We start from the raw sequence: 23,315 nt of genomic DNA on the forward strand, positions 1-23,315 counted from the left end.
TGTGTGTACAAACAGTGGATCTCTGCACTTGTCAAGTCAGAATTTGAAGTGTAAGAATATAATATAAATTGATTCTCCGTAAGGGCTGAAATAAATGTTTATTCCATCAAAAATGCACAACAAATAATGGACTTTGCAGGGATTGCAGGGATTTTTTGTAGAGCAAGAAACAAAACACATTACTAATTTTAATGAAGTCAATGAACTGATATCAACTTACTTTTGCTTCCTGTTTTTGTGTGTTTCCAGTGTTTTTTTCTGTCATGACAAGATGGATTACAATTCTTAGTTTTGCATTACACTTATAAAACGCTACAATACGTTAGGACAATGCATGCGAGGGAAGAGATTATTTTGAACGATACACGTTCCTTTGAAGACGCATTCATGCCAGCACGTCTTCGAGAAGGAGAGGCCTGTATGTAGGAGGTGCCGGTGTGCCAGTCTGGACTGGTTGGAACTTCTTCCATGGCTTAGATGGGCAGTGGAAGGGGTCTCCATTCTCAGCTTCTGCAGCTCCAGCAGTGGGGGAGGCTGTTGCGTCCTCCTCAGATGATTCCTCCTTGCCGGATGCCAATGTGGGAGCAAGGGAGGGCTGTAAAGCCTCCCTAAATGGAGTCCAGCCAGGGGGCAAGCGCCTACTGAACGCCTCAATCTTCATTTTTTAATTAAGAAATAATAATGAAGCCATTATTGATTCATTCATTAGTCAATCATGAGTTACATTAATGTATCTCTTCCTACCCGAGGAGGCAGGGCACCTTCTTCACATATGATGTTGACCTGTGGGGTCTCAAATCTCCATGGTGCTACATCTACTGTGGAGTTACAGTTAATGAACTCCTGCACACACACAAACACAACCCTGATAAACATGCCACACTGCACGCATCACAGTGTGTTGCCATTTACCATGATTTGGTCATCATGCACACAGAGGTCACTGAGGTCGCTGTGTTCAGCCTTGGCACAGGTGGTCCTCCTCATGTCGAATCTCAGTTTAAATCGGAAACCTGCCACAACCTGAAAGGCCACAACCACAAAAAAAAGACCGTATTTCTTGCTCTCTCTGTCAATATGATCATCCTCTACCTGTCTGGTGGCGCTTTCGACACTGTGAATATTAAACAGGTGTGTAGAGTTGGAGATGGAGTTGTACTTCACGATGGAGACAGACAGCGGAACCTTAAGGTCTTCTGAGTTCTCATCAATCGGCATTGGGCAGCCCAGACATGAAGCTCTCTCTGGGTGGATGTAGTCACCTTGCCAAAGATTGTGGGGGATAAAAAAATACTTTTAGTTATTATACAGTAGGATCGTAGGACCTAATGTCAATAGCTAGAGGATATTTTTACATTCATTCATTCATTCATTTTCTACCGCTTTTTCCTCACGAGGGTCGCGGAGGTGCTGGAGCCTATCCCAGCTGTCTTTGGGCGAGAGGCGGGGTACACCCTGGACTGGTTGCCAGCCAATCACAGGGCACATACGTATAGACAAACAACCATTCACACTCACATTCATACCTATGAACAATTTGGAGTCGCCAATTAACCTAGCATGTTTTTGGAATGTGGGAGGAAACCGGAGTACCCGGAGAAAACCCACGCATGCACTGGGAGAACATGCAAACTCCACACAGAGTGTGGAATTAAACCCTGGTCTCCGAGCTGTGAGGTCTGCGCGCTAACCACTCGACCGCCGTACCGCAATATTTTTACATGCTTTTTCCAAATATGGAAAACTCATATTGGTACATATTTGTATATTTGTCATGTCCACATTTTGAGTGTTAAGTTGCTGTGTGATTAATTTAGTGCTGGTATGTTGTAATGCTGTTATATCTAATGACCTCCTGCATGCTCTAATGGGTTGACAAGCTTGCTGTGAGTGCACCGATTGGTGATTGAGCTGCAGAGTTCAAAGTTTAAGAAAAAATGAGCGACTTATACGCCAGAATTTACGGTATTTAAAAATGTGAATATTTTGCTCTCTACTTCCTCTTTAAAGTATCATTTATCAACACAAATTGAGTCACTCACCTCGCGTGCAGTGCACATACTCAGTGTTTGTTTTGTCGTCTGTCATGTGGACTGTAGCGTTGCATGAGAGTGGGTCCTAGGAAACAAACGCTGTCAAACATGATTTACCGATGCCTATTGCAAATAATCAATACTCTTCTACTGCTATAGAGATGAACAATTTTAAGATCAAAAATGGAGAAACTCTCAAAAATAGACATCAACCTGTGGCAACGTCAGTAACGGTGCGTTCAAAGACCATCGATATAGTACAGAATGCACAACGTTATCAGTGAAACAAGCACAATGATTACTTTGTCACTTCATTCATAGCCTATAATAACGGAATAAAAGAAAGTGAAATGAATATCCTACTTTGTGTCCGTATGGCAGGTAGTTGCAGTCTGTCCAAAGTTTGGTACTTCCTGCCGTGCAGTCACTCCTCCTGCTGGTGAACTGTAGTGCGTAGACATTGTTGGAGCCGTTCTCTGACTGAGGAGAAAATGTACACTGGTGTGAAAAAATGTTTGCCCCCCCCATGCTTGATTTCTTCCGTTTGTCACACTTCCATGTGGGAAACCAATTCAAATATTAGTCAATGACAACATAATTGAACACAACATGCCCACTCATCTTTGCAGAATTGTTGTAATTCTGCAATATTGGAGGCTATTTGGTTTTCTTCAGCCATTCAGAGGTGGACCTGCTGGTGTGTTTTGGATCGTTGTCCTGCTGGAGAACTCAAGTTGGTTTCAACTTGATGTCACCAACAGATGGCTGGACATTCTCCTTCAAGATTTTTTGGAAGACAGTAGAATTTTAGGTCCTGAAGGAGCAAAACAGTTCCAGACCATCATACTACCACCACCATATTTTACTGTTGGTATGATGTTCTTTTTCTGAAATGCGGTGTTACTTTTACGCCAGATGTAATGGGAAACACACTCTCCAAAAAGTCGAACTTTTGTCTCGTCACACTGCAGAGTATTTTCCCAAAGGTTTTGGGGATCATCAAGATGTTTTCTCGCAAAATTGAGACTTTCCTTAATGTTCTTTTTGTTCAGCAGTGGTTTTCGTCTTTCGTTTTTTCCCAGTGTCTTTCTTATGGCGGAGTCATGAAACACTGACTTTAACTGAGGCCTGCAGTTATTTAGATGTTCTTGTGGGGTCTTTTGTGACCTCTTGGATGAGTCATCACTGCACTCTTGGGGTCATTTTGTTTTGCTGGCCACCACCCAGGTTCAACACTGTTCCATTTCCACTGTTACGCCATTTGTGGATAATGGCTCTCACTTTGGTTGGCTGGAGTCCCAAAGCCCAAAGCTTTAGAAATGGGCTTTTTCCACACAGGGCCATATAGGTTTTATCCCCACCGCCCCCTTAATAATAAAAAGTTTCATTTAAACTTCATTTTGTGTTCAGCTGTGTTGTCATTGACTAATATTAATATTAGTTGAATGATCTGAAACTTTTAAATGTGACAAACATGCCAATTCACACCATTGTATATGTTGTTCTTTTTTCTTGATCATTTCTGTATGTTTGTTGGTTCCATTTTTCAGTTCTTAAAACAGAGTCCGAAGAGGAACTTAGCTTTTATCTACGTTGTGATGTAGAATTGACATATTGTCTCTGAATCAGCTCTACCTTGCGGGCTGTTAATATCTGATAGAGGGCCAGCTTGTATCCACTGTTCAACCTTTCATTGAACTTTTCCAGGGCGCTGCTCACGGCCTTCTCAACAGACGGGTCATCGCAAAAGATGTGAATGCCAGATTGGCCGTGCCCAGCCTCCTTCAAAAAGACAATGGTAACAATGAAAAAAAAGATTACTTGGTGAATTGGAAAAAAATACTTATGTTAGGCAGCATCCATGCACACACAGCGTCATTGAAAATGCTGTCAAATTTTAATCAGTTTAATCACAGTTTTCAAATTAATTAATCATTATTAATCACCATTAACAAATGTATCAGAAATATACCAATTTTTACTGTATTTCATTAACAGAAAGATAAATGACAGGACGGGATTATGTTGTATATATTTGTATGTAATAATAGCTCTAAATGAAGTGTACATGTCAATCATGCTAAAAGATACCACACAAGTATACAAATCTATTTGTCTAACACTCTTTTGTCTCTTTAATAGTAGAACATTTATTTTGAACCACACTTGAATGGGTGTTGTTGTGCTCAATGAGGGGTTGCATTCAATGACACCATGTAATTTAAGGAATATGTACTTGTTTTCAATGTATTTTCCATCATACTTAAAAAGTAGCTAATTTGACATCGGAGGTAAATTTAAGAAGTGGGTGATGACAATATCCACTTCATGCTCTTTATCTTCCTGTTTATTTACACACATACACACGCATTACAAGGCGATCTTGTGATGGTCGGAGTGTTCCTGAATGCATCTCGCCTTTTTGTCATGACAATACGGAAGTGTCGTTCCCAGGATCAGCGGATTCGAGCCGTGTGTGAGTTGGAGATAAATACCAGTATATATCAGTATATATATCAGTATATGGTGTTGGAATTGTACTGCTGTTGATGTGTTCAGGTTATAATCAAGTTATAATAGAACGACAGACCCTGCGTGACTGTGTGGTGGCCGGTCCACTGTCGTCATAACAGTCGTGCTTGCTCTGTTGCGCATGCGTTAATGACACTAACAAAATGTAACATAATTATTATTGTATTGAAATTAGTTACCGCCGTTAACAGGTTATTTTTGATAGCCTTACTGGGGATGGTATACAGATTTCATTTAGTGTCACTGCTTCACACCAGAAAAAGTCAACCCACTCCGTGGAACCCACTCCACGAAGAGAAAAATTAAGCTTCAAGTAAACATAATCACCAAAATAAGGCAGTTTTTCAGGGTGTGCATTCTCAGCAACTGCACAAAGGATGTGCATCAAATTTTTGCTTAGTTCCCCAATTTGCGTAATTAATATAATTAAAATAGTCACATGTTCAACTTCAACAATGTCTTTGAACCTGTGAGTAACTTTCATTAATGCATAATATGCTTTCACGAAACCTTAAGCAGTCTTGTGCTGGACCAAAAAAAAAAAAAAAAATGATGAACCCGTACCTGGCCAACACCAACGCTGACCAGACCCAGCAGACCCAACACACATAAACACACTCCAGTCCTCATTGTGCTTGGTTCTGCTCAGCTCTGAAAGCAAAGATCAGGCCAAAGTCACACAACAGCCGATCACTGACCAACAATCAGCCATCAATCCTGTTACTCCTAACGCTTCCAATGCTTGATGTCTTAGAGGAGACGAGAAGAAACTTTCAGAAACAAAAGAAAGCGCTTACAGTTACTGGGTCGATCTGATTGGACTTGATTCCTCTTCCCCCTGGAATGGATTGACTGAATGAAGCTTTCCTGTAAATGTAGGTGGGAATCCGGAGAAGGATGATGACACACTGTGTGATCAACACACAGGACAGGAGGGCAGGGAGGATGCACACACACACACACACACACACATTCACATTCACATGCTCTGACTAAAAGGAGTGTAAATGTTTGCTTGTTTGTCTGACCTGTCCAGTCAAAGTCAGTCAGATCACATGACGAGGTGCCATTGTCATCGACTTTGTAGGCCCGACTGTGTGTGTCAGCACTAATACACGCATTGCACCTCGTTAATTTACAGGAACGTTCTCGTACTAGTACAATCTGTTAGGGGGGCAATTGTTTTCTTTTTGTTCATTTGTGTTTTAGGGTCTCTATTTGTTTACATATGTGCTTTGTGTGTTTAAGAGGTACTTTGTCCCTGACGACCTTTACCCCTCTACCACACGGATTCATCCAGTGCACTGAACTTATCATGGAGACTGCATATTTTTGGTCTATTTTCCATGTGTGTTTGGGAAGTCTTAAGAACAAGAAAATATGCAAAGTAAAGATGTGCCAAGTGTTCGAGTGCCATGGAGAACCTTTCCGCAATGGCCCCCCCAACCCACATAAAGAATGGTACTTACCCCCACTTAATTTCACATCGCATATCAGTTCACTGCACACTTGATAGACCCGATATTAAAGGGGACCTGTTATGGTTTTTCCACTTTTCTGACTTATAAATGTAGTGAAAATGTTGTATTCTCATGTTAAATGATGCCTTAGTTTCAGATAATGAGGTTTGCGCATCTGAGCGCTTGGTTTCAGAGTTGAACCAACAACTAAGCTTTGGTATAGACAGAAAAAAAGTAATGTCTTTGTCATTTGGGGCGTGTCATCAAGATACTGTGAGATTATGAATTGTTTAAAGTCAACTATGACTAGGTTCATCGAGTGTGTGTTTATTATAACTAGTGCATTATGTTTGGAAAAATACAACCCCATGACCCTGAAAAAAGATTGTCAGTTAAAACATGGATGGATGATTTCCCACAGTAAAGACATCCTTTTTGTATGAACGTCCGAGGTGTCAAAACAGAACGGCAAAGTGGTCGGCTGTTCTACCTCCTCTGACAGTTCACTTCCTCTGTAAGAGACTTGCCAAAAGAGTTTCACATTTACACGCCTAACCTCTGAAGCAGAATCTGTACATCGCCTGAAATTAGACGTGTCGTGGATTTAAATTCATTTTCATAATGACAGGAGGATGCTATGTGCTTTTCCTAGCTGCTATAATTCCAGGTAGGTTTTTTTGCATTTTAATCATGTTCCAGGTCTTATGATTGTGTTATTAAAATGATGGATTTCTTGCATAGGTATGCACATACAAGGAAATGATGAGTCAGTTTCAAATGTTGGGGCTCAGATCTACAGACCAGTCCTGCATCCCTCTGAAGCCCTCCCTCTAATAGGTAAACATCGGTGTACACATGCACATTACATTAACTGTGGAATACAAAGTGTCCTGCAGGTTTGTCTGATTTCATATTTAATACATGCAATTTAAAATATTACTATGGACTGCCTTGAATACTGGAAAAATGTGTCTGAATTACAAGAATTCTGCAAAATTGCATTTGTGTTGTCATATTTTGAGAGAGTTAAAACAAGAAAATCAATATACCATATACATTACAGTTTTCATTTTTGGGACAAATCGGTTTGTATATTGAAGTGTTATAGGAGGTTGCTTTAAGAGCCTTTGTCGTTGTGTGCAGGAACCTACACCCTAGCAAAGCCGAAGGGGGAACCATGCATCAAAGCCACCCTGGGAGCGCAGTACATTGTTACGATTAAGAAGGTTACACACTTTGACAGCAGCCTCATTGTCGGCATTACTAGCAGACTGAGTAAAACCTTACGGCAATCGAGATCTTCCAGAATATGCACCTATTCCAGCTGTATTTCCTTGGCTTTCCAAGGAAATACAACACAAGAATACAACATTCAAACAACATTTATAGATCAGAAAAATGGAAAAAGCATAATAGATCCCCTTTAAGGCTACGATACCCTACCTCTCACCTAAAGCTCACCCGTGACCCTAATGACTACAAGCAGTTTAGAAACTGGACGTATGGATCCAATTTAATAGATAGCGTTCTCTTTTGTGTGCATTCAGAAGAGTTGGTACTACAATTTGGATCCTTCCAAGGTTCTGTCCAGTGGTTACTGTCACAAAGATGCTGCTGTTCTGTCTCTCACACTCTTGGATGATGCTGCCAGCCTGCAGTTTATTTTCAAAAAGGTACAACACATTAAATTTATTACATAAATTACTTTTTGTGCCGTTTAAAGTATACACATCTGGCCAATTCTGTACAGGTATATTTACACATTTGCATCAAAGCATGAGTATGAACATTACCGTAAATTCCGATGTATAAGCTGCACCCACTAAATTTAGAGGAAAATCCATTTTTTTTACATATATAAGCTGCACCTGTGTATAAACAGCACATGTCCATGTCATAAAATAACATATTGTGGCGCGTACAAGTCTGTGAGAACCAGGCGGCCTTTATATGACAGGAGCCAATCATAAGCTATGAAAAACGAGCTTGTCATTACTCATTATAACAGTCTGACTCACGGTGTCATCTTAGAAAAAAACAAGTAACTTAACCCTCAAAAGCTATACCTAAGTGCAAAATAGAAAAACCACAAATGCATTTTGTTAGAGCTGAGCATTTCATTGGAGGACAAGCAGCACCGAAAATGGATGGATGGTGCTGCAATGCTGCCTCTTTTCACCAGAGGGAGCCGGAACCTAGAGGGAGGCTGACGTCATCGCAGCACCCCAATGAATTCATGGCTTAGAAGCAATGCATTATGTGAAAACTTTTTCATTTTATTGGGACATGTGAGGATAAGCGGTAGAAAATGTACGAATGAATGAATGAATGTTTGTTTAATTATGAGGTATGCTTTTGTAGTGTTAAGTTGCTATGTGATGAATTTAGTGTTGTTGTCAGTAAGATTACACTGTGACTGTCATATTGTCATACTGAGATATATATATATATATATATATATATATATATATATATATATATATATATATATATAATGAACTTAATGACCTTTTCAATGGGTTGACAAGCTCGTTGTGAGTGCAGTGATAGCTGGTGATTGGCTCCCGACAAAAAAAGAGCTACGGTTTACTCCCTGACTCTTACGGGCCACAGTATTTAAAGAATTAGTAGTCATTCTGAAGTTAAGGAGATGTCACATGATTAGAATTTAGCCATGCTGCTGTATAAGTCACCGGTTTCAAAGTTTCAGAAAAACATAGCGGCTTGTACAGCCAGTTATCAGTGTACTCATACTGCAATGGAAAATACGTATCATCATAAACTACAACATTGCAATGCACTTACAGTATGTGCTCTTAATTCCCAGGAGAATAATCTTTTCTATGTCACCAAGCTGACTGCTTCAGTGTCTCCTCGGCCTGTCTGCTTGGGATGTGCTAGTAAGACCAAAAAGAAGGCGGATAAACATTACATAACCCTTCACTTTCTGAGATTTGACTGACTTTGTCATTTGTCACCGTCACCTCCCCCAGATGAGACTTATTCTGGTTTGGTGGAACGTGACAAGCTGTTTGCTGCATCTTTTGGGCAAAGCTTCAAGTGCAAATCTGCAAATGTGCTTCTGACGTCTTCAGAATTAAGCCTGAAGCTGGTCCCTCTGCAAATGCAAGCCTTCAGTGTACCTAATGGACGATATGGAGAAGGTGAATGACGTTGCTATTTTGCTTCATTTATATCTACATTACTAATGTTTAAATGATGATTTGGATGCTCCGTCACTGTTATTTTTCAGAGGTGGAGTGTTTTGCTGATTTGAACAAAAGGGTCGTACCTACTGTACTAGGGGCCATTGTGATTGGACTCTTACTGATTGCTACTCTGACCTTCTTATTTGTCAGAGACCGTCACAGACATGGCTATGACAGCCTCTGAGATCACTCTGACACTGGTCATGTCAAACTTATTACTCAGGGCAAAGCTTCTTAAATGATGTACTAAATGTATATTTCTGCAAAAAATATTCATCTTTTTTAAATAAAAAATGTTAATTTATCGTGTAAACTTTTTTCCCAGCCTTGTTATAATGTACACTCCGGATCATATTTTTAAGACCTGTTGTCTTTGAAAGGGGTTGTATTGTTGAACTGTATAAGCAAGACCTCTCACAGCGTGTCATGGCTGTCCCTCAAGACACGGAACAATCCTCAGCCCAAATTAAAGTTGCTACTAGTGCCGCGCGCAGTAAAATTCTTCCAACGTTACCGGCATGACAAGAAGATCCCACCTGAGATTCTTTCTACATGGCACAGTGGAGGGTCGCCATCATGATCTGGGCTGCTTTTTCCTTCAATGGAATAATGGAGCTTCAAGTTGTGCAGGAGTGTCAAACGGTGTATGGCTATGTGGCAGGGGGCAATTTTTAAATTTTTTTCGTTATTAAAATTTTAATCAGGAGTGGATTTAGTCCATTCAATCAAATACAATGTGTTATCTGTTACTAAGACCTAAGTGCTATAGCAGTTTGAGATTTCTTGTAAAATTCACTGCAAAATAATAACTTATCATTATTATTATTATAAAAATCTCCCCTCATGAATTACGATGACTGTGACACAAATACACTGCTTGTGTTGCTTTTGCATGGAGTTAGTTGCAGATTAACATATTATGCAACGTTGTTTAATCATGGCAGTCACACAAGGACACTAATCACAAATAGAGTGGTCCATGTCAGTAAAAGCAATGCATCATCTATTTCCCTTCTGAAAAAAAAACATTGCGGGTCACTTCCGTTATGGCAGTTTAGAATTGTGAGTGAGTGCGTGTTTTCTTCTAGATTTGTAGTGGAATGGTGTAGCCATTAGTCGTGTGGTGTTGTTTTGTTTGGTTTTTGTACTTGCTTTTGAACTACCGCGAGATTTCTCGTCTACCATAGTTTCTCACGAGATGTTCTGTATTGGGTTAAATGCTTTGAAATACTGTCATCTGCTGGTGGTGTTTTGTAATTGCAATGTCATCCCGCCTCCAACATCACAGTTCCCTATTGGCCATTGACGCTACGAAAGCCTATATTGGTCAAAAATAGTTTACGGAATTCTTCCTGCAAGTAGTTTTGTCTATACTTCGAAAAACATTCCGACACGGGGTTACTTTTATCTTTGTTTAGTAATTTTCTCCGCGTGAATACTCTGGCAAGCTGCGGTTTTAATGTTTTGAACATTATCACTTCGGCTTTTTCCTACTGAGTAGGTCAAGGCAGTCAGCTATAGGTTGCTAGCTTGCAGCTAGCCGTACAAGCTGGCAGTAATGGCTGCAGTTATTCTAAGTTTCCCGACTGTGCAAGGTTTAAGGATATTCACACGGTGAGTAAATGAATGACCTACCCGCTGTTACTTGCTGTTAAATGTCCCCACTGTTGCTCCATCGCGTCATTCAGCTGCTCCTGACTCTTAGCTTGTTAGCTATCACTTTTGGATGGCGACCACTGACTGAAGTAACCTCCCCCAAAACAAGCTAGGTCTGTCAATTTTACACATTTACTGAACTTAGTCGGTAGTGTATGGTAGTGTATGTGTCATTATTACACTATGCATTATTATTAACATGCTGTTCGTTGAATATGGATGTATCTTGGTTTATAACCGATTTACAAGGTTAAATAGGGTCGCTGTATGACAGCATATACTGTAGTCTTGGCATTCTTCGTACTGGCATGTAAAATGTGTTTTTGTATTTAAATATCTTCTTCCAGGAATTTGTTATGGACCAAAAGAGGAGTGAGACCTGTTTCAGGAGGTGAGAGCACACTGCTACTGTTGACAGAAAGTTTTTTTGCAGTACTGAGTATGTAAACATTTTCCATGCCTATGTATATTTTGCATTTAAAGGCGTTTGAGACTCTTCCTCAAAGAGAGATGGAAACTACACTTATTGAGCCCTTGTGTTAAATTTTACTGATCAATTTAAATGTAGAATTTTCACTTCATCAAACATCCCTTGTGTGCAACACTGTTGTGTTTATTTGTAGATGTGGGGCGGATAGAGAAGGTTCTCATCGCCAATCGAGGGGAGATCGCTTGCCGTGTGATGCGCACGGCCAAGAAAATGGGCGTCCGCTCTGTGGCTGTATACAGTGATGCTGACAGACACTCCATGCATGTTGCCATGGTGAGAACGTTCAGTGTTTATCTTTAAGTAGCTCTTTTTTTCATTCACATTCTCCATTCTTTGTGAATTATTTAGGCAGATGAAGCCTACCACATTGGCCTGCCAGCCTCCCAGCAGAGTTACCTGTGCATGGAAAAAGTTTTGGATGTGGCCAAGAAGTCTGGCTCGCATGTAAGTCATTAAGTAGGCAGTAACGACACCTCTGACAAGGTCCAGTCCAAGAACTGTATCAGAAATGTTGTCTTAAGAGCTGTTGCTATAGCATGTTATTATTACTCTGGTGTGCTAATTTAACAAAATAATGGAACTGTAATTGACAGCCTTAAGAATATTTTTAATACAGCTCTGCTGAGTTCTAATACAGGTTCTTATTCATTTTGTTAATACATTTACATTATTATTTTTGTAACCGATGCCTGTTTAGGCAGTCCACCCTGGGTATGGGTTTCTGTCAGAAAACACTGAGTTTGCAGAGGCGTGTAAACAGAATGGAATCATCTTCATTGGGCCACCATCCTCTGCCATCCGGGATATGGGCATTAAGAGGTAGTATTACAGTAGACTATTCATTCTAAAATAAAATGCATGCAAATGTTACTATAGTAGTATGGATTAATAGACCCAGGTGAATTTACTGACTTACTTTTTTTAAAGCACATCCAAACACATCATGTCAGCTGCTGGGGTGCCAATCATTGGAGGTTACCATGGGGATGACCAGTCAAATGAGAGACTGCAAGCAGAGGCTGCCAAGATTGGCTACCCTGTGATGATCAAAGCAGTTCGTGGAGGAGGAGGCAAGGTGAGAGTACACCACTTCTGGACCTAATTTGCTTGATTTTGGGGTTACGTTTTTATGCTCGATTCCCTTAAGCCCCGGTCCCAACTCGCCTTACTTCCGTAAGTGCGTGCTGTCTACTTGCAGAAAAACCATACGGACTAAAAACATGCATGGTGGGTTGTGATGTGGGCTTTACTGTACTAACACAACCCTGCCACATATCTAGGCTAATGAAATGCTACATTGTATCCAGCGGTTTGTTGGTTCAATTCCCGAATGCGAGAAATTAATTTCCACAATATAGGATTCAGACTCCAAATTGTCCATAGGTATGAATGTGAGTGTGAATGGCTGTTTGTCTATATGTGCCCTGTGATTGGCTGGCGACCAGTCCAGGGTGTACCCCACCTCTCACCCGAAGACAGCTAGGATAGGCTCCAGCACCCCCGCGACCCTTGTGAGGACAAGCGGTAGAAAATGGATGAATTAGCCCCAAATTTATTTCTTCTAAACTTAAGAAACCAAAAATGTACCACTTCCACACAGAATGGGAGGAGAACTCATTTTCACTCTATCATGTCGAACGTGCCTTGGCTGACTCCATGATATCATGTAACGTCTCATCAATGTTTCGTGTCATTACTGCTGGCTTAGAGACCAGAATACTATTATACTCGACAACAGAAAAAAACAATCATTTATTTATACATTTATCAAAAATCATGATTTTGCGAGAGGCCATTATATCAACAATGCCCCTCAAGCTGTGTGTCCGTGCTTAGGGCATGCGAATTGCGCGGTCCGAATCTGACTTCTTGGAGCAGCTGGAGTCTGCAAGACGAGAGGCCAGGAAATCTTTCAATGATGATGTCATGCTAATTGAGAAGTTCGTAGAGGATCCCAGGTAACGCTTTTCCACGTAGCAAATCTACCATGTGTGTGTGTGGGACATTGAATTGGAATGATTGTGTGTCTCTGAGCAGACATGTGGAGGTTCAGGTGTTTGGGGACATGCATGGTAATGCTGTCTACCTCTTTGAGAGAGACTGCAGCGTCCAGAGGAGACATCAGAAGATCATAGAGGAAGCACCAGGAGTGAGTGCTTATGAGACTAAGTATTGAGAAAGTAAACATTATTTAATGAATGTGACGTGTTTTAGCCTGGCATCAGTGCAGAGGTCAGGAGGAAACTCGGAGAAGCAGCAGTAAGAGCAGCTAAGGCTGTCAACTATGTTGGAGCAGGTGAGATGACATCATACACAGACAACCCACTTGGAGCTCAGTCCAAACCTTACATAACACTTGTGTGATTTACTCACTGTGTAGGTACAGTAGAGTTCATCATGGATGCCCAGCATAACTTCTACTTCATGGAGATGAACACCAGGCTGCAGGTGGAGCATCCTGTCTCTGAGATGATAACTGGCACAGACCTAGTGGAGTGGCAGCTCAGGGTGAGGGAGATGTTGCGTTGAAGTTCTCAGCTCCATAAAGCAGTAAGTAGAAATGGCATGGAGTCTGCCGTTTCCCAGGTGGCAGCGGGGGAGCGCCTACCTCTCCTTCAAGATGACATCGTCTTAGGTGGTCACTCTTTTGAGGCCCGTATTTATGCGGAGGATCCAAACAATGACTTCCTACCAGGGGCGGGGCCTCTGCTACATCTATCCACGCCTCCAGCAGACCAGCACACTCGCATCGAAACTGGAGTCAGAGAAGGTAAAAAAAGTGTACGTGTTTATACTATAAACTACATGTTGCATGTACTGATATGTTTCCAATTGCTTATTGATGAGCTGATGATCACCACATCATGGTTTGGATTTGGTGTACTTTATGTGTGTTTCTCTAGGGGACGAGGTATCTGCTCATTATGATCCCATGATAGCCAAGCTTGTAGTATGGGGGGAGGACCGGTCCGCTGCCTTAAAGAAACTACGCTACTGCTTAAGGCAGTACAATGTAAGATCTGGAGATGTAGATGATAGTTTTCAAAGAAAACCTCATGAAATCAAACCAAAAATCGTACAACCTTCTTAACGTTCACGCTGCTGTCATCAGATCGTAGGCCTGAGCACCAACATCGATTTCCTGCTAAGTCTCTCGGGTCACCCAGAGTTTGAGGCGGGAAACGTGAGCACCAGCTTCATCCCTCAGCACTATGCCGATCTCTTTCCCACACCGAGAGCTCCCTCTGGGGCAACAGTCTGTCAGGCTGCCCTGGGCCTGCTACTTGAGGAGAGGAGGCACACAAAGGATTTCACACAGACCTCCAAGGGTATGCATCTCATTTACAAATGATTGATAAGTGTTTGAACCAATCAGGATATCCTGAGTTGGGTGTTTGTTGCCTCCAGATCCTTTCTCTCCATTTGGCTCCAGTAACGGCTGGAGGATGAACACCCACTTCCACAGAACCATGACAGTGCAACTGGGAGACGAGAGTAAGTGGTCAACATTGTGTGAAACGATACATTACATTACAATGTTAACAAAAAAAAAACCACAAAGAAGCAAATAGCGAGTCGTTATGAATTGGATTAGCAATGTTTTGTATTCTTATGTAATCCAGTGATCAATAATGTGGCATTGAGGCTAGAACCACCACTGTAGTTCCTTATGAGGAACTTCTGTCATGTTTGATAATTGATGAACTCATCTCATCCTCTGCTTTTGTATTCCTTATGGTCATGACAAAACTATAAAACTTTATTCTGTGTTTTAAAGAAGTTGATGTGGTTGTCACATATAACAAAGATGGAAGCTACACCATGCAGGTGAGCCTCTTTTGGTGGTCTATATGTTCATTTTACTTTCTTTATTTGATTTAAGTCACTTTCTTTTGTGTGTTCAGCTGGACGAGGAGATGTTCCATGTAACGGGGGAGGTGGAGATGGAGGGTGGAGTTTCGTTTTTGCACTGTTCTGTTAATGGTGTGAAGTCTCGGCCCAAACTGGTGATGCTGGACAACACGGTTCATCTGTTCTCCACGGTTGGTGCTGTGAAAGGAACACATGCTAACCCAAAGGGATGGATGAATTTAAGCGTTATGTGTTCCATCGCCCATGCAGGAGAGCAGCTCGGAGGTATCTGTTCCAGTTCCAAAGTATCTGGCCGGTGTGAGCAGCTCTGGTGCTCAGGGTGGAGCGGTGGCACCCATGACTGGGACCATTGAGAAGGTGTGTTCACTGCTTAGCAGGTTGTGGCACAATAATGCAACAATTCAATGATATCCTTAATGGGCTATTAGCTTTAGGTTTTTTTGTCAACTTTTGTCCACTTGGGGGCAGTAGAAACAACCTTTTTTTTTGAAACCATTGATTGTGGACTTATGTCAAGACGCTGCACTCAGTGTTTTATTTCATAAGACCGATGCTAATGGTGATGCTGCAATATATTTCATCCATAAAGTGTGCCTGTTGAATTTTTCAGATTCTTATGTAATATTATGACATTGATATGAGACTGATCATAACTTGTTTATTAGGTGCTTGTGAAGGCTGGTGACAAAGTGAATGTCGGGGATCCTCTGATGGTCATGATTGCCATGAAGATGGAGGTGAGACACACACTCACACACACACACACAATCCTTCTGATGTGCCATTCTAATGGAGTTATTGTGCAATGTGTCTACAGCATACCATCCGTGCACCCAAGACAGGTGTGATTAAAAAGGTGTTCTTCAGTGAGGGCTCTCAGGCTAATCGTCACGCTCCCTTGGTGGAATTGGAGGAGGAGGAGAACGGGGAGGATGGCCAGTAGTCCTGCTCAAGCACAGAAGCAACGTTTAGTAAACTAGTTGTTGAAGCTGGAACAGTCGGAGGGAGAGTTGGGCTCAGTCGGAATTGAACAATTATGCACTTAAACTGTAGTGGAAAGAAGTAAAAAAACATCTAAAGAGTCTGAAATCATCAAAACAGACAGTGGCCTTTTACACTCAATTGCCTACATCATTTGTAACTTGCTGTAAAAATGGGAGTCGTGCTTCTCCGGTTGTGGTACCACTCTGTCTCCATCAAGACTGCTTCCTGGCAGGGACACTGAAGTTCTTCCATGTTGTGTCTCTGACTGCAAGCAAGAAATGAATACAGCACTTGCTGAACATGTACAATAATATAAACTGTTACTGATGAGTGAGGGGCAACTTTCTCAATTATGTTCTGCAAACCGACTGCCCACATGTAGACATTATCACAATTTGTTTTCAAATGAGACCTATTAAATACAGCTTGTATTGTTCATGAAATGTGTGTATTTAAAAGTCAGCTATTCTGCCATTTTCTTCGTTTAATCACTATTTGTGTATGCTAGCGTAGGCGCCATAATGAGTTCTGATTCTGCATTCGTGAATCAATCATCAAATCCTTTCAGATGACACTGGGGGGGAAACACTCCAGAATTTCAAGGGTGAAAGGTCAGAACCACCACATCGGTGCTTTGTAAGTTTCATACTTATTTTTAAAAGGCAATTCTAAGAATAGTGTAATCTGTTAATAAATGACTCTCACATGCCAAGCTTGTATTGTGCTCTTATGTTTACAGGAGAAGCAATTTAATATTAGAAAATAGACTTGAGGTGATCACATTCTGACATTCAATTATAAAGTGACAACAGGCAATACAGCTTCTTATAAATGTATTTATTTCATAAATAGAAGAGCATCTTCAATAAACATCAGCTGTAAGACAATTGTACAGACAAGAGGATGGACGACATACAACCGAGGAGTGATGGAAGGTGATTGACAGTGTGCCGTACCCAGGAGGGAGTCAAGTGATTTCTGGTAAAGCGACACGCTGTTAAGCCTCGTGTTGCTGAGATGCTGAGTCACATCAGCTGTGTTCCAAGGCACAACACAGACCGGTTGACATTTTCACTCGGGACACTTAATTGAATTGCAAACGCTGCACTCCGGTCACATTTTCCATTTTGCTCGAGATGTGGACATTTTTAGTTTCACTGTGATAAATAGAGTGGTTCTGGATCACTGACACCGCTCTACCTCACACTGGAGAGGAGCATAAACCACATTCATAGCATAACATAACAGGTTCTTGCTTTACCACGGTCATGTGCCGTAGAAGCTTGATTAAATATTCATTGTAACATTTAATTAGGTGGCTGAGAAATCGACTCCTAAAAATACTAAATAGGCTTTAGGGCAGGGGTGTCCAAACCTTTTCCAGTGACGCAAAATGAAAGAAATGTAGATATGCTAAAAAGTTGTGTCTTTATATTTTTAGAATGTGCCAATAACAGCCACACTTTGGACACCCCTTTATATGATGTATATTGTAAGGGTAATTGTGAGTAACATTAACATTAAAGCCTATATAAAAAAAAAACAAAAAAAAAAATCAAAGATAACAGGATTGAGTTTTATGTGCAAAAGTGATGCTCCTACAAAGACTATCCAAATACAAAGGTTGACAAATTCCTTACAAAAGGTGCAAAAAGGAAAATAATTATGAAAAAAAAACCAGCCGGAAGGGATCACATAACAAGTACTGAATATGTTTTTGCTGGAGGACATTGATCTTTAAAGAGTAACCGTAGTAACAAAAACATCCCATTGCTCTTTCTCCCAGTGCAGCCTAAAGGCCTCGTCATGTGGCTGCTGACGTCAAGTTTAAAACGGTTGTCTTGCAGGGTTTTCTATCTAAATTCATGTCAGCTGTCAATCACCTTCTGGAGTCTCACTAAAACGCCTCCCTTGGGTCAAATCTTCCTTTCTTTTTGGAAAAAAAGCAGCAAAGGACGATGAGCAAAAAAAAAAAAAACGGGGCACCTAAGGGGGGTTGCGGGGGGGCAGCGTGTGACATTGTATGAGGTCTCGCAAGAGGTCACGAAAGGACCCCCAGTCTCGTGCACACAAGCATGCACACACACACACGTCATCAGCAATGGGAAGACAAACATAACATCTGGCACAACAATGCTAAGCAAATAAACAATGACTTGACTTGAGAACGCAAAAGAATGACTTTGATATGCGAGGCCGTAGAAGCACATTTATCTGTTAAAACTCGTAAACATTCGTCCGTCAGAGTCCGCGTGCATCAGCTGTGACTCGCTAAAGGCATCTGGCCATTAAAAAGCATGCCGGACTCGGCGTACCGTTGTTTGATTTGGAGGTTGAGGAAGTATCGTTCAAGCATCATGGTCTTTAATGTACAGACGCCTTTGGTCACATGGCCGACTGAGGAAGGCAATAAAGGGGGGGGGGGGGGGGGGGGCAAACACACAGCAGCTATTTACAGTACCTTCAAGAATCGAGCAATAAGAAGGGAGCTTCCTGAAAAAAAAAAAAGGTATGGCTTCATCAACAGACGCCGTGGAAACGGAGGCCAGAACAGTCAAAAGGAGAAAGCAGCATAAGCGCCGTGTGCAAGCAGGCACAAGAAGACGTCCTCTTTGGTATCAACATGGAGGTCCAAAGCAATGTGGACGTTCAGAGAACTGCAGGATGCTACCATTGGGCGCTCTTTCCATCTGAACCAGACATGAAAGTGCATGTGGAAGTGTGCTTGGAGCAGCAAATGTTTTTTAATTTATTTTTGGAAGCAATGCCACACGATAGAACACCTCCGTCTCCAAGGCCCCCCTGGAGTGTCACCACTCCCCAAATGTTCACGTGCTGAGGGGCCTTAAACTGTTAAGGTGCACAACCGCTCCAAGTCCTTTGGCTTCATTAGATGGACGCTCCTGTTGAGTCCACTTTATTTTTCTTTTTGACGTAAGCAAGCTTATAAGATGGTATGAATGATGGGGGGGGGGGGGTGGCTCAGCAGTGGGTGGCTTCGATTGGAGACAGCGTCAGGATGCTACGATCGTTGGAGTACAAGTCTGGGTCACTCCAAGACCTGAAACGATGCAGCAGGAACTAAGTGTTAGGAGGCCCAAGTTGTGGCAGGGTGGGCGGGAGGTAGGGAGGGAGGGGGTCGGCAGGACTGGTCATTATTGATTAGTCATTATGACCCCGACCAGCAGGCAGGAACAGGATGTGACAATGATGAATGGATCAGTGAATCATTGTGAATAATTTCATATGATGACAGTTGAGTACAAAAAGTCCCGCCTCATTCATATGTCCATAAATAATATGATGATATATTTCACCAATTTCGTCAGAATTCTATTTGAATATAATATATTATTTTATTTTGAAATCAGAAGATGCCAAGCAGAAATCCAAATACATATTCCAACCTCTGCTTTCAAACACCCAACTTTTGCCAAATGATTTGAACATTTTCGCACAGATGACTTGGTTTTTGAACAATATTATACAGAACAAATTATGTCCACTGGCCATGTAGTACTGTATTACTGTATTACTGTATCATTCCACTAAATCGAGTCCCCAAATAACGCACCCTACACATTGCTGACTTAATATATGAGCATTTTTATTTGGTTTTCCTGTGTTGATAAGGAATAATGTATGTTTTTGTTGGGATGAGGTTGGAATTTGGGTGGTGAGTGGGGTGGCACTAGATAGGTTTTGACTTCTTCCCACTCCCTTTCGTATATATACATACTGTACGTATATATACATAGTATATGTATATATTTTTTTATTTTGTATTGATTTTGGTTGGTTTGTTGTACTCTGAATGTTATTTTTATGTTTGAAATAAACTAAATAAACAAACAAACAAATGCAACCTCTGAATAACTCTCCATGGGGCCAGGTGAGAACCACTGTTGAATTTGATCTCATCAGCGTGTACGAGGAAGTCTGCATCAAGGATTTAGGTTTGGATTTTACTTATAGAGACATCCAAAATGGATGTGGTATTTACCATTTAGGATTGACGGCTCTTATATACTGTAACAAAAACTTCTTTCAGGTAAAAAGAAGGTTAATAATAATATAATACATTTTCGGTTGATGCCAGAATGTCATTGTTAAACTGCATATCGCTGTTGAAAAAGTGCCAATATAGTAAACAACATACTCAATTGTCTGTTTCTTAAAGAGAGGAGACTTCAAACTACTCAACCCAAAATGAAAGCAGCAATGATAAAGAGAAATGATGGTTAAAAAAAGGCACCAAAAACATTCTTGCAATCAGCACTAAACAAACAGTCATGGAAGAAATGATTAGACCACCGAAGTGTCTTCAGTTTGTTGATTCATTTTAAAACCTGGTACAACTAAAAGGTACATTTGTTTGGACAAGGGTGGTGTAATCATTTTTTTCCATGACTATATCAGCTTTACGGCCGACTACTAATTTTACCCTTCCGTTTCTTTTCTTTGCTAGGGTGAAGACAACCGTTTTAAGACCTGCTGAATCCGAAAACAGGCCAACCCAGTGGCTTTAAATAGGCTGGTGACTCAAATGACGGTTTGACTGGAGGCAAATGCACTTGTGCGGCTGTCCACCACAACTGGGCTCAACAGAAACCTCTCAGAGCCAATAACAACACTGATCCACAGGACAGAATAAAGACAATAGCAGTAATAAAGCACGGAAAAGGACACACTGTGAGGACATGAGCCCCCAAAAAGAAGAAAACGGGACAGGCAGATTTGTGACAAGACAAAGCCTACGGCTGGAGGGGAGGACGTGGAGTTCATGAATAATTAATGGGAGTGGTCAGAAAACATCATGGGGATTTCAAACATCAGAACAAGGACAGTGATCACCAACACACACATTTACAGAGTATACACAACACCAACGCAGCAATAGCCCCCATGCAATGACAGCGTGGACATTCATGTTCCGTTGCAGGAAGTTTGATACTGTAAAACGATTACGACTTTACCAGCGCCTGCACCACCAAACATTACAAAAAAATAAACATGCCCTCAGAGGTTTTAAACGCAACAAAAACATACATTAAGGCTGTGACCCTTTGATTTCTCATTAAACTACTCTACCTTGTCCAATTCAATAAAGAGTCGTACCGACTATATGCTTCCAAAAATAGTCATGTTTACGACGTAAAGCTTGAATAGTGATGGGGAGATTCCATTTCAAAAGGTGTGCGTGTGTGAAAGTGACGTGACATTTGGACTGGGCCAAGAGGTGTGACAAACATAAGGGGGCATATCTTGTTTGTTCATCATGGAAACCTTCTTTGACACCTGCGTTGTCGCCTGTGGCCAGCATCCTGTGCTGCAGTAACTACGTTTTCCTACCGAGATGGTCAGGAGGGTGTGATGTGAGGCTGTAAAGGGCTGACAGACACAAACAAACCTTATTCAATCTTGCTTGGGTTTTATGTTTACTGTGTATAACACACTAAAGCGCAGCATTGTGTACATATTATGCTGATGTATCAAAATGGTCTAGAAAAATATTATGTCGCATTCACAGAGTGGTACCTCGGTTAACATCCGCCCCGGTTACTGTGTTTTTTTTGGTTAAGATAAAAATTTTTGCCTAAAGTTTGCATTGGAAAAAAAAAAAAGTCGATGGACAGAATGCAAGACCTCACGATTTTACGGCTTAAAGAGAAGACTGTAGTCGTTTCAGAGGTATGTAAACTACACACCAACCCGTGCTGTGTCTTACCTCTCTTTGTAATTTAACTTTAAATTTATTTATCTTTAATATATTACTCAGTCACATTTGACAGTAGCACTGTGTTTTTTGGGGGAATAAATTGCTGTTATATAGTTGTTGTCCTTTTTGGTCCATGGTTAAATGTTAATTTCTCCATTTCATATGTCATGTCAAACTGTGCAACAAAAAAAAAAAAGTGATTGGCCTCCAAGCGTAATCTCCTTTGCCTCTAACCCTAAAAGTAAAAGTTTATTTTTTGCATGTAAAGCTATAATTATTGTTTATAAATTGTGTTAAAATGTTTGGCTGTCTGGAATTGGTTGACATTATTTCCTATGGGAAAACTTGCCTTGGTCTTGGTTAGAGTCAACTCTTAGTTGGAGTTGGAACTTCTGTAATGGATTAATGATGTTAACCAAGCCATGACTACTTGGTGGTAATTTGACCACATCAATTATGCGTTGCCGTCATGGTTATACATAAAAACAGTTGAGTTGTCTGATGTTGTTTTGGCATGGTTCGGCCAACAGTAGCATCTCTAGCTTTTGCAATAAAAATATTGATCGACCCCTCCTTGTCATCCTTGCAACGTCTGAGTAGACATTACAAAATGATCTTTAGCCTTGATGGCCGTGACAATTAAGCAACTCAAACAAATGCGGCCAATATAATAAGCGCATAGTGAATTCTGTCGCACTGTAACTAGTTCTCAAGTGAGCCTTGTGTTTATGAACCAAAATCAAAGTTTTTAATGTTATTTATGGAAACACAGAACGCCGTAAACCGAGGACCACCTGTATAGCATCACTATATAATAACGCAATCATTCATTCATTAAATCTGGCCACTGAAGTCCTGAATTTCAGTCACCAGTTGACCCTATTTAGCCTCTTGGAGAAGTGCTCTTGTGACGAGGTATGACATGATCTGAAAAGGTATACGTCTGCGTCATGTTACACATATAATGGAGTCTGTTAAAGTGCATAATAGGTGTCCCTGAAATGTGGCTAAACAGACCAACTGACATTTCAAGAGTAATGTCTCCATATAACGTATAAGACAGAAACAATTGGGGGGGGAGCAAACATGACGGAGACCGTAGCATACATAGTAAAGACAAAGATACAGAAGGTGTCAAGATATACCAACACTAATGAATGGCCAATACAGAAAACAGGTTACATAGTGTAATACTGATGCCTGCTGCATGCCCGTATATCATGACAGGCCTCTATACTAGAAGTGGCCTGGCTGCCAGATATTCACAACAACATGCTAGGTGTGACCATCATGACTCACTTGAGTCTCTTATCATTTTGGTTAATATACTGTGGGTGATACATAAGTGTTGATATAAGT

General features: G+C 41.0%; 4 protein-coding genes across 9 annotated transcripts in view; 2 read left to right on the top strand and 2 right to left on the bottom strand.

Annotated features, from left to right (window-relative positions):
* Positions 1-79: 79 nt before the first annotated feature.
* Positions 80-5,523, bottom strand: kng1 (kininogen 1). 2 transcript variants are annotated; one of them, XM_058072238.2, is made up of 9 exons: positions 5,363-5,523; positions 5,130-5,216; positions 3,669-3,812; positions 2,397-2,513; positions 2,043-2,118; positions 1,093-1,262; positions 913-1,023; positions 745-843; positions 80-655 (listed from the first exon to the last, which is right to left on the bottom strand). In XM_058072238.2, exons 2-9 carry the CDS (start codon positions 5,193-5,195, stop codon positions 386-388), a joined length of 1,053 nt encoding a protein of 350 aa, XP_057928221.2. In that variant the 5' UTR covers positions 5,196-5,216; positions 5,363-5,523; the 3' UTR covers positions 80-385. The 2 variants fall into 2 exon arrangements, with proteins under 2 accessions (XP_057928221.2, XP_057928220.2); XM_058072237.2 differs by having other exon boundaries at positions 3,669-3,815; positions 5,363-5,522.
* On the top strand, positions 4,449-9,623 carry lamp3 (lysosomal associated membrane protein 3). 4 transcript variants are annotated; one of them, XM_078790014.1, is made up of 9 exons: positions 4,481-4,509; positions 5,814-6,026; positions 6,654-6,692; positions 6,767-6,862; positions 7,169-7,251; positions 7,573-7,698; positions 8,853-8,925; positions 9,019-9,189; positions 9,279-9,623. In XM_078790014.1, exons 2-9 carry the CDS (start codon positions 5,981-5,983, stop codon positions 9,416-9,418), a joined length of 774 nt encoding a protein of 257 aa, XP_078646140.1. In that variant the 5' UTR covers positions 4,481-4,509; positions 5,814-5,980; the 3' UTR covers positions 9,419-9,623. The 4 variants fall into 4 exon arrangements, with proteins under 4 accessions (XP_057928224.2, XP_057928222.2, XP_057928223.2 ...); XM_058072241.2 differs by lacking the exon at positions 5,814-6,026 and having other exon boundaries at positions 4,449-4,509; XM_058072239.2 differs by having other exon boundaries at positions 4,466-6,026.
* Positions 9,624-10,535: 912 nt separating this feature from the next.
* Positions 10,536-16,943, top strand: mccc1 (methylcrotonyl-CoA carboxylase subunit). The gene is made up of 19 exons (XM_058072236.2): positions 10,536-10,848; positions 11,238-11,281; positions 11,514-11,653; positions 11,729-11,824; positions 12,078-12,199; positions 12,308-12,455; positions 13,217-13,338; positions 13,418-13,529; positions 13,595-13,676; positions 13,761-13,888; positions 13,967-14,150; positions 14,284-14,393; positions 14,493-14,709; positions 14,789-14,875; positions 15,159-15,208; positions 15,286-15,423; positions 15,503-15,610; positions 15,919-15,990; positions 16,071-16,943. Exons 1-19 carry the CDS (start codon positions 10,793-10,795, stop codon positions 16,194-16,196), a joined length of 2,142 nt encoding a protein of 713 aa, XP_057928219.2. The 5' UTR covers positions 10,536-10,792; the 3' UTR covers positions 16,197-16,943.
* A 117-nt stretch (positions 16,944-17,060) lies between these two features.
* Positions 17,061-23,315, bottom strand: part of atp11b (ATPase phospholipid transporting 11B) — a 35,660-nt gene continuing 29,405 nt past the window's right edge. For both annotated transcript variants that reach the window (XM_078790010.1, XM_078790009.1), the window contains exon 31: positions 17,061-19,298. In XM_078790010.1, coding sequence (XP_078646136.1) covers positions 19,220-19,298 — 79 coding nt within the window. In that variant the 3' untranslated portion in view covers positions 17,061-19,219. The remainder of the gene's footprint in view (positions 19,299-23,315) is intronic.

This window comes from Doryrhamphus excisus, linkage group LG4 (genome assembly GCF_037039965.1).
Source record: "Doryrhamphus excisus strain RoL-2023G ecotype Guam linkage group LG4, RoL_Dexc_Guam_v1.1, whole genome shotgun sequence".
Classification (NCBI taxonomy): Eukaryota; Metazoa; Chordata; class Actinopteri; order Syngnathiformes; family Syngnathidae; genus Doryrhamphus; species Doryrhamphus excisus.

Excerpts from the sequence above, each read along its gene's own strand:
- mccc1 (XM_058072236.2), top strand. The coding sequence starts at position 10,793 with ATGGCTGCAGTTATTCTAAGTTTCCCGACTGTGCAAGGTTTAAGGATA. Across the intron at positions 11,282-11,513 it reads AGTGAGACCTGTTTCAGGAG|ATGTGGGGCGGATAGAGAAG; the intron begins GTGAGAGCACAC and ends GTTTATTTGTAG. Across the intron at positions 15,991-16,070 it reads TGATTGCCATGAAGATGGAG|CATACCATCCGTGCACCCAA; the intron begins GTGAGACACACA and ends ATGTGTCTACAG.
- kng1 (XM_058072237.2), bottom strand. The coding sequence starts at position 5,195 with ATGAGGACTGGAGTGTGTTTATGTGTGTTGGGTCTGCTGGGTCTGGTC. Across the intron at positions 2,514-3,668 it reads AGATATTAACAGCCCGCAAG|TCAGAGAACGGCTCCAACAA; the intron begins GTAGAGCTGATT and ends TTTTCTCCTCAG. Across the intron at positions 1,024-1,092 it reads TCGAAAGCGCCACCAGACAG|GTTGTGGCAGGTTTCCGATT; the intron begins GTAGAGGATGAT and ends GTGGCCTTTCAG.
- lamp3 (XM_058072239.2), top strand. The coding sequence starts at position 5,981 with ATGGAGAACCTTTCCGCAATGGCCCCCCCAACCCACATAAAGAATG. Across the intron at positions 8,926-9,018 it reads TGTCTGCTTGGGATGTGCTA|ATGAGACTTATTCTGGTTTG; the intron begins GTAAGACCAAAA and ends CACCTCCCCCAG. Across the intron at positions 9,190-9,278 it reads TAATGGACGATATGGAGAAG|AGGTGGAGTGTTTTGCTGAT; the intron begins GTGAATGACGTT and ends GTTATTTTTCAG.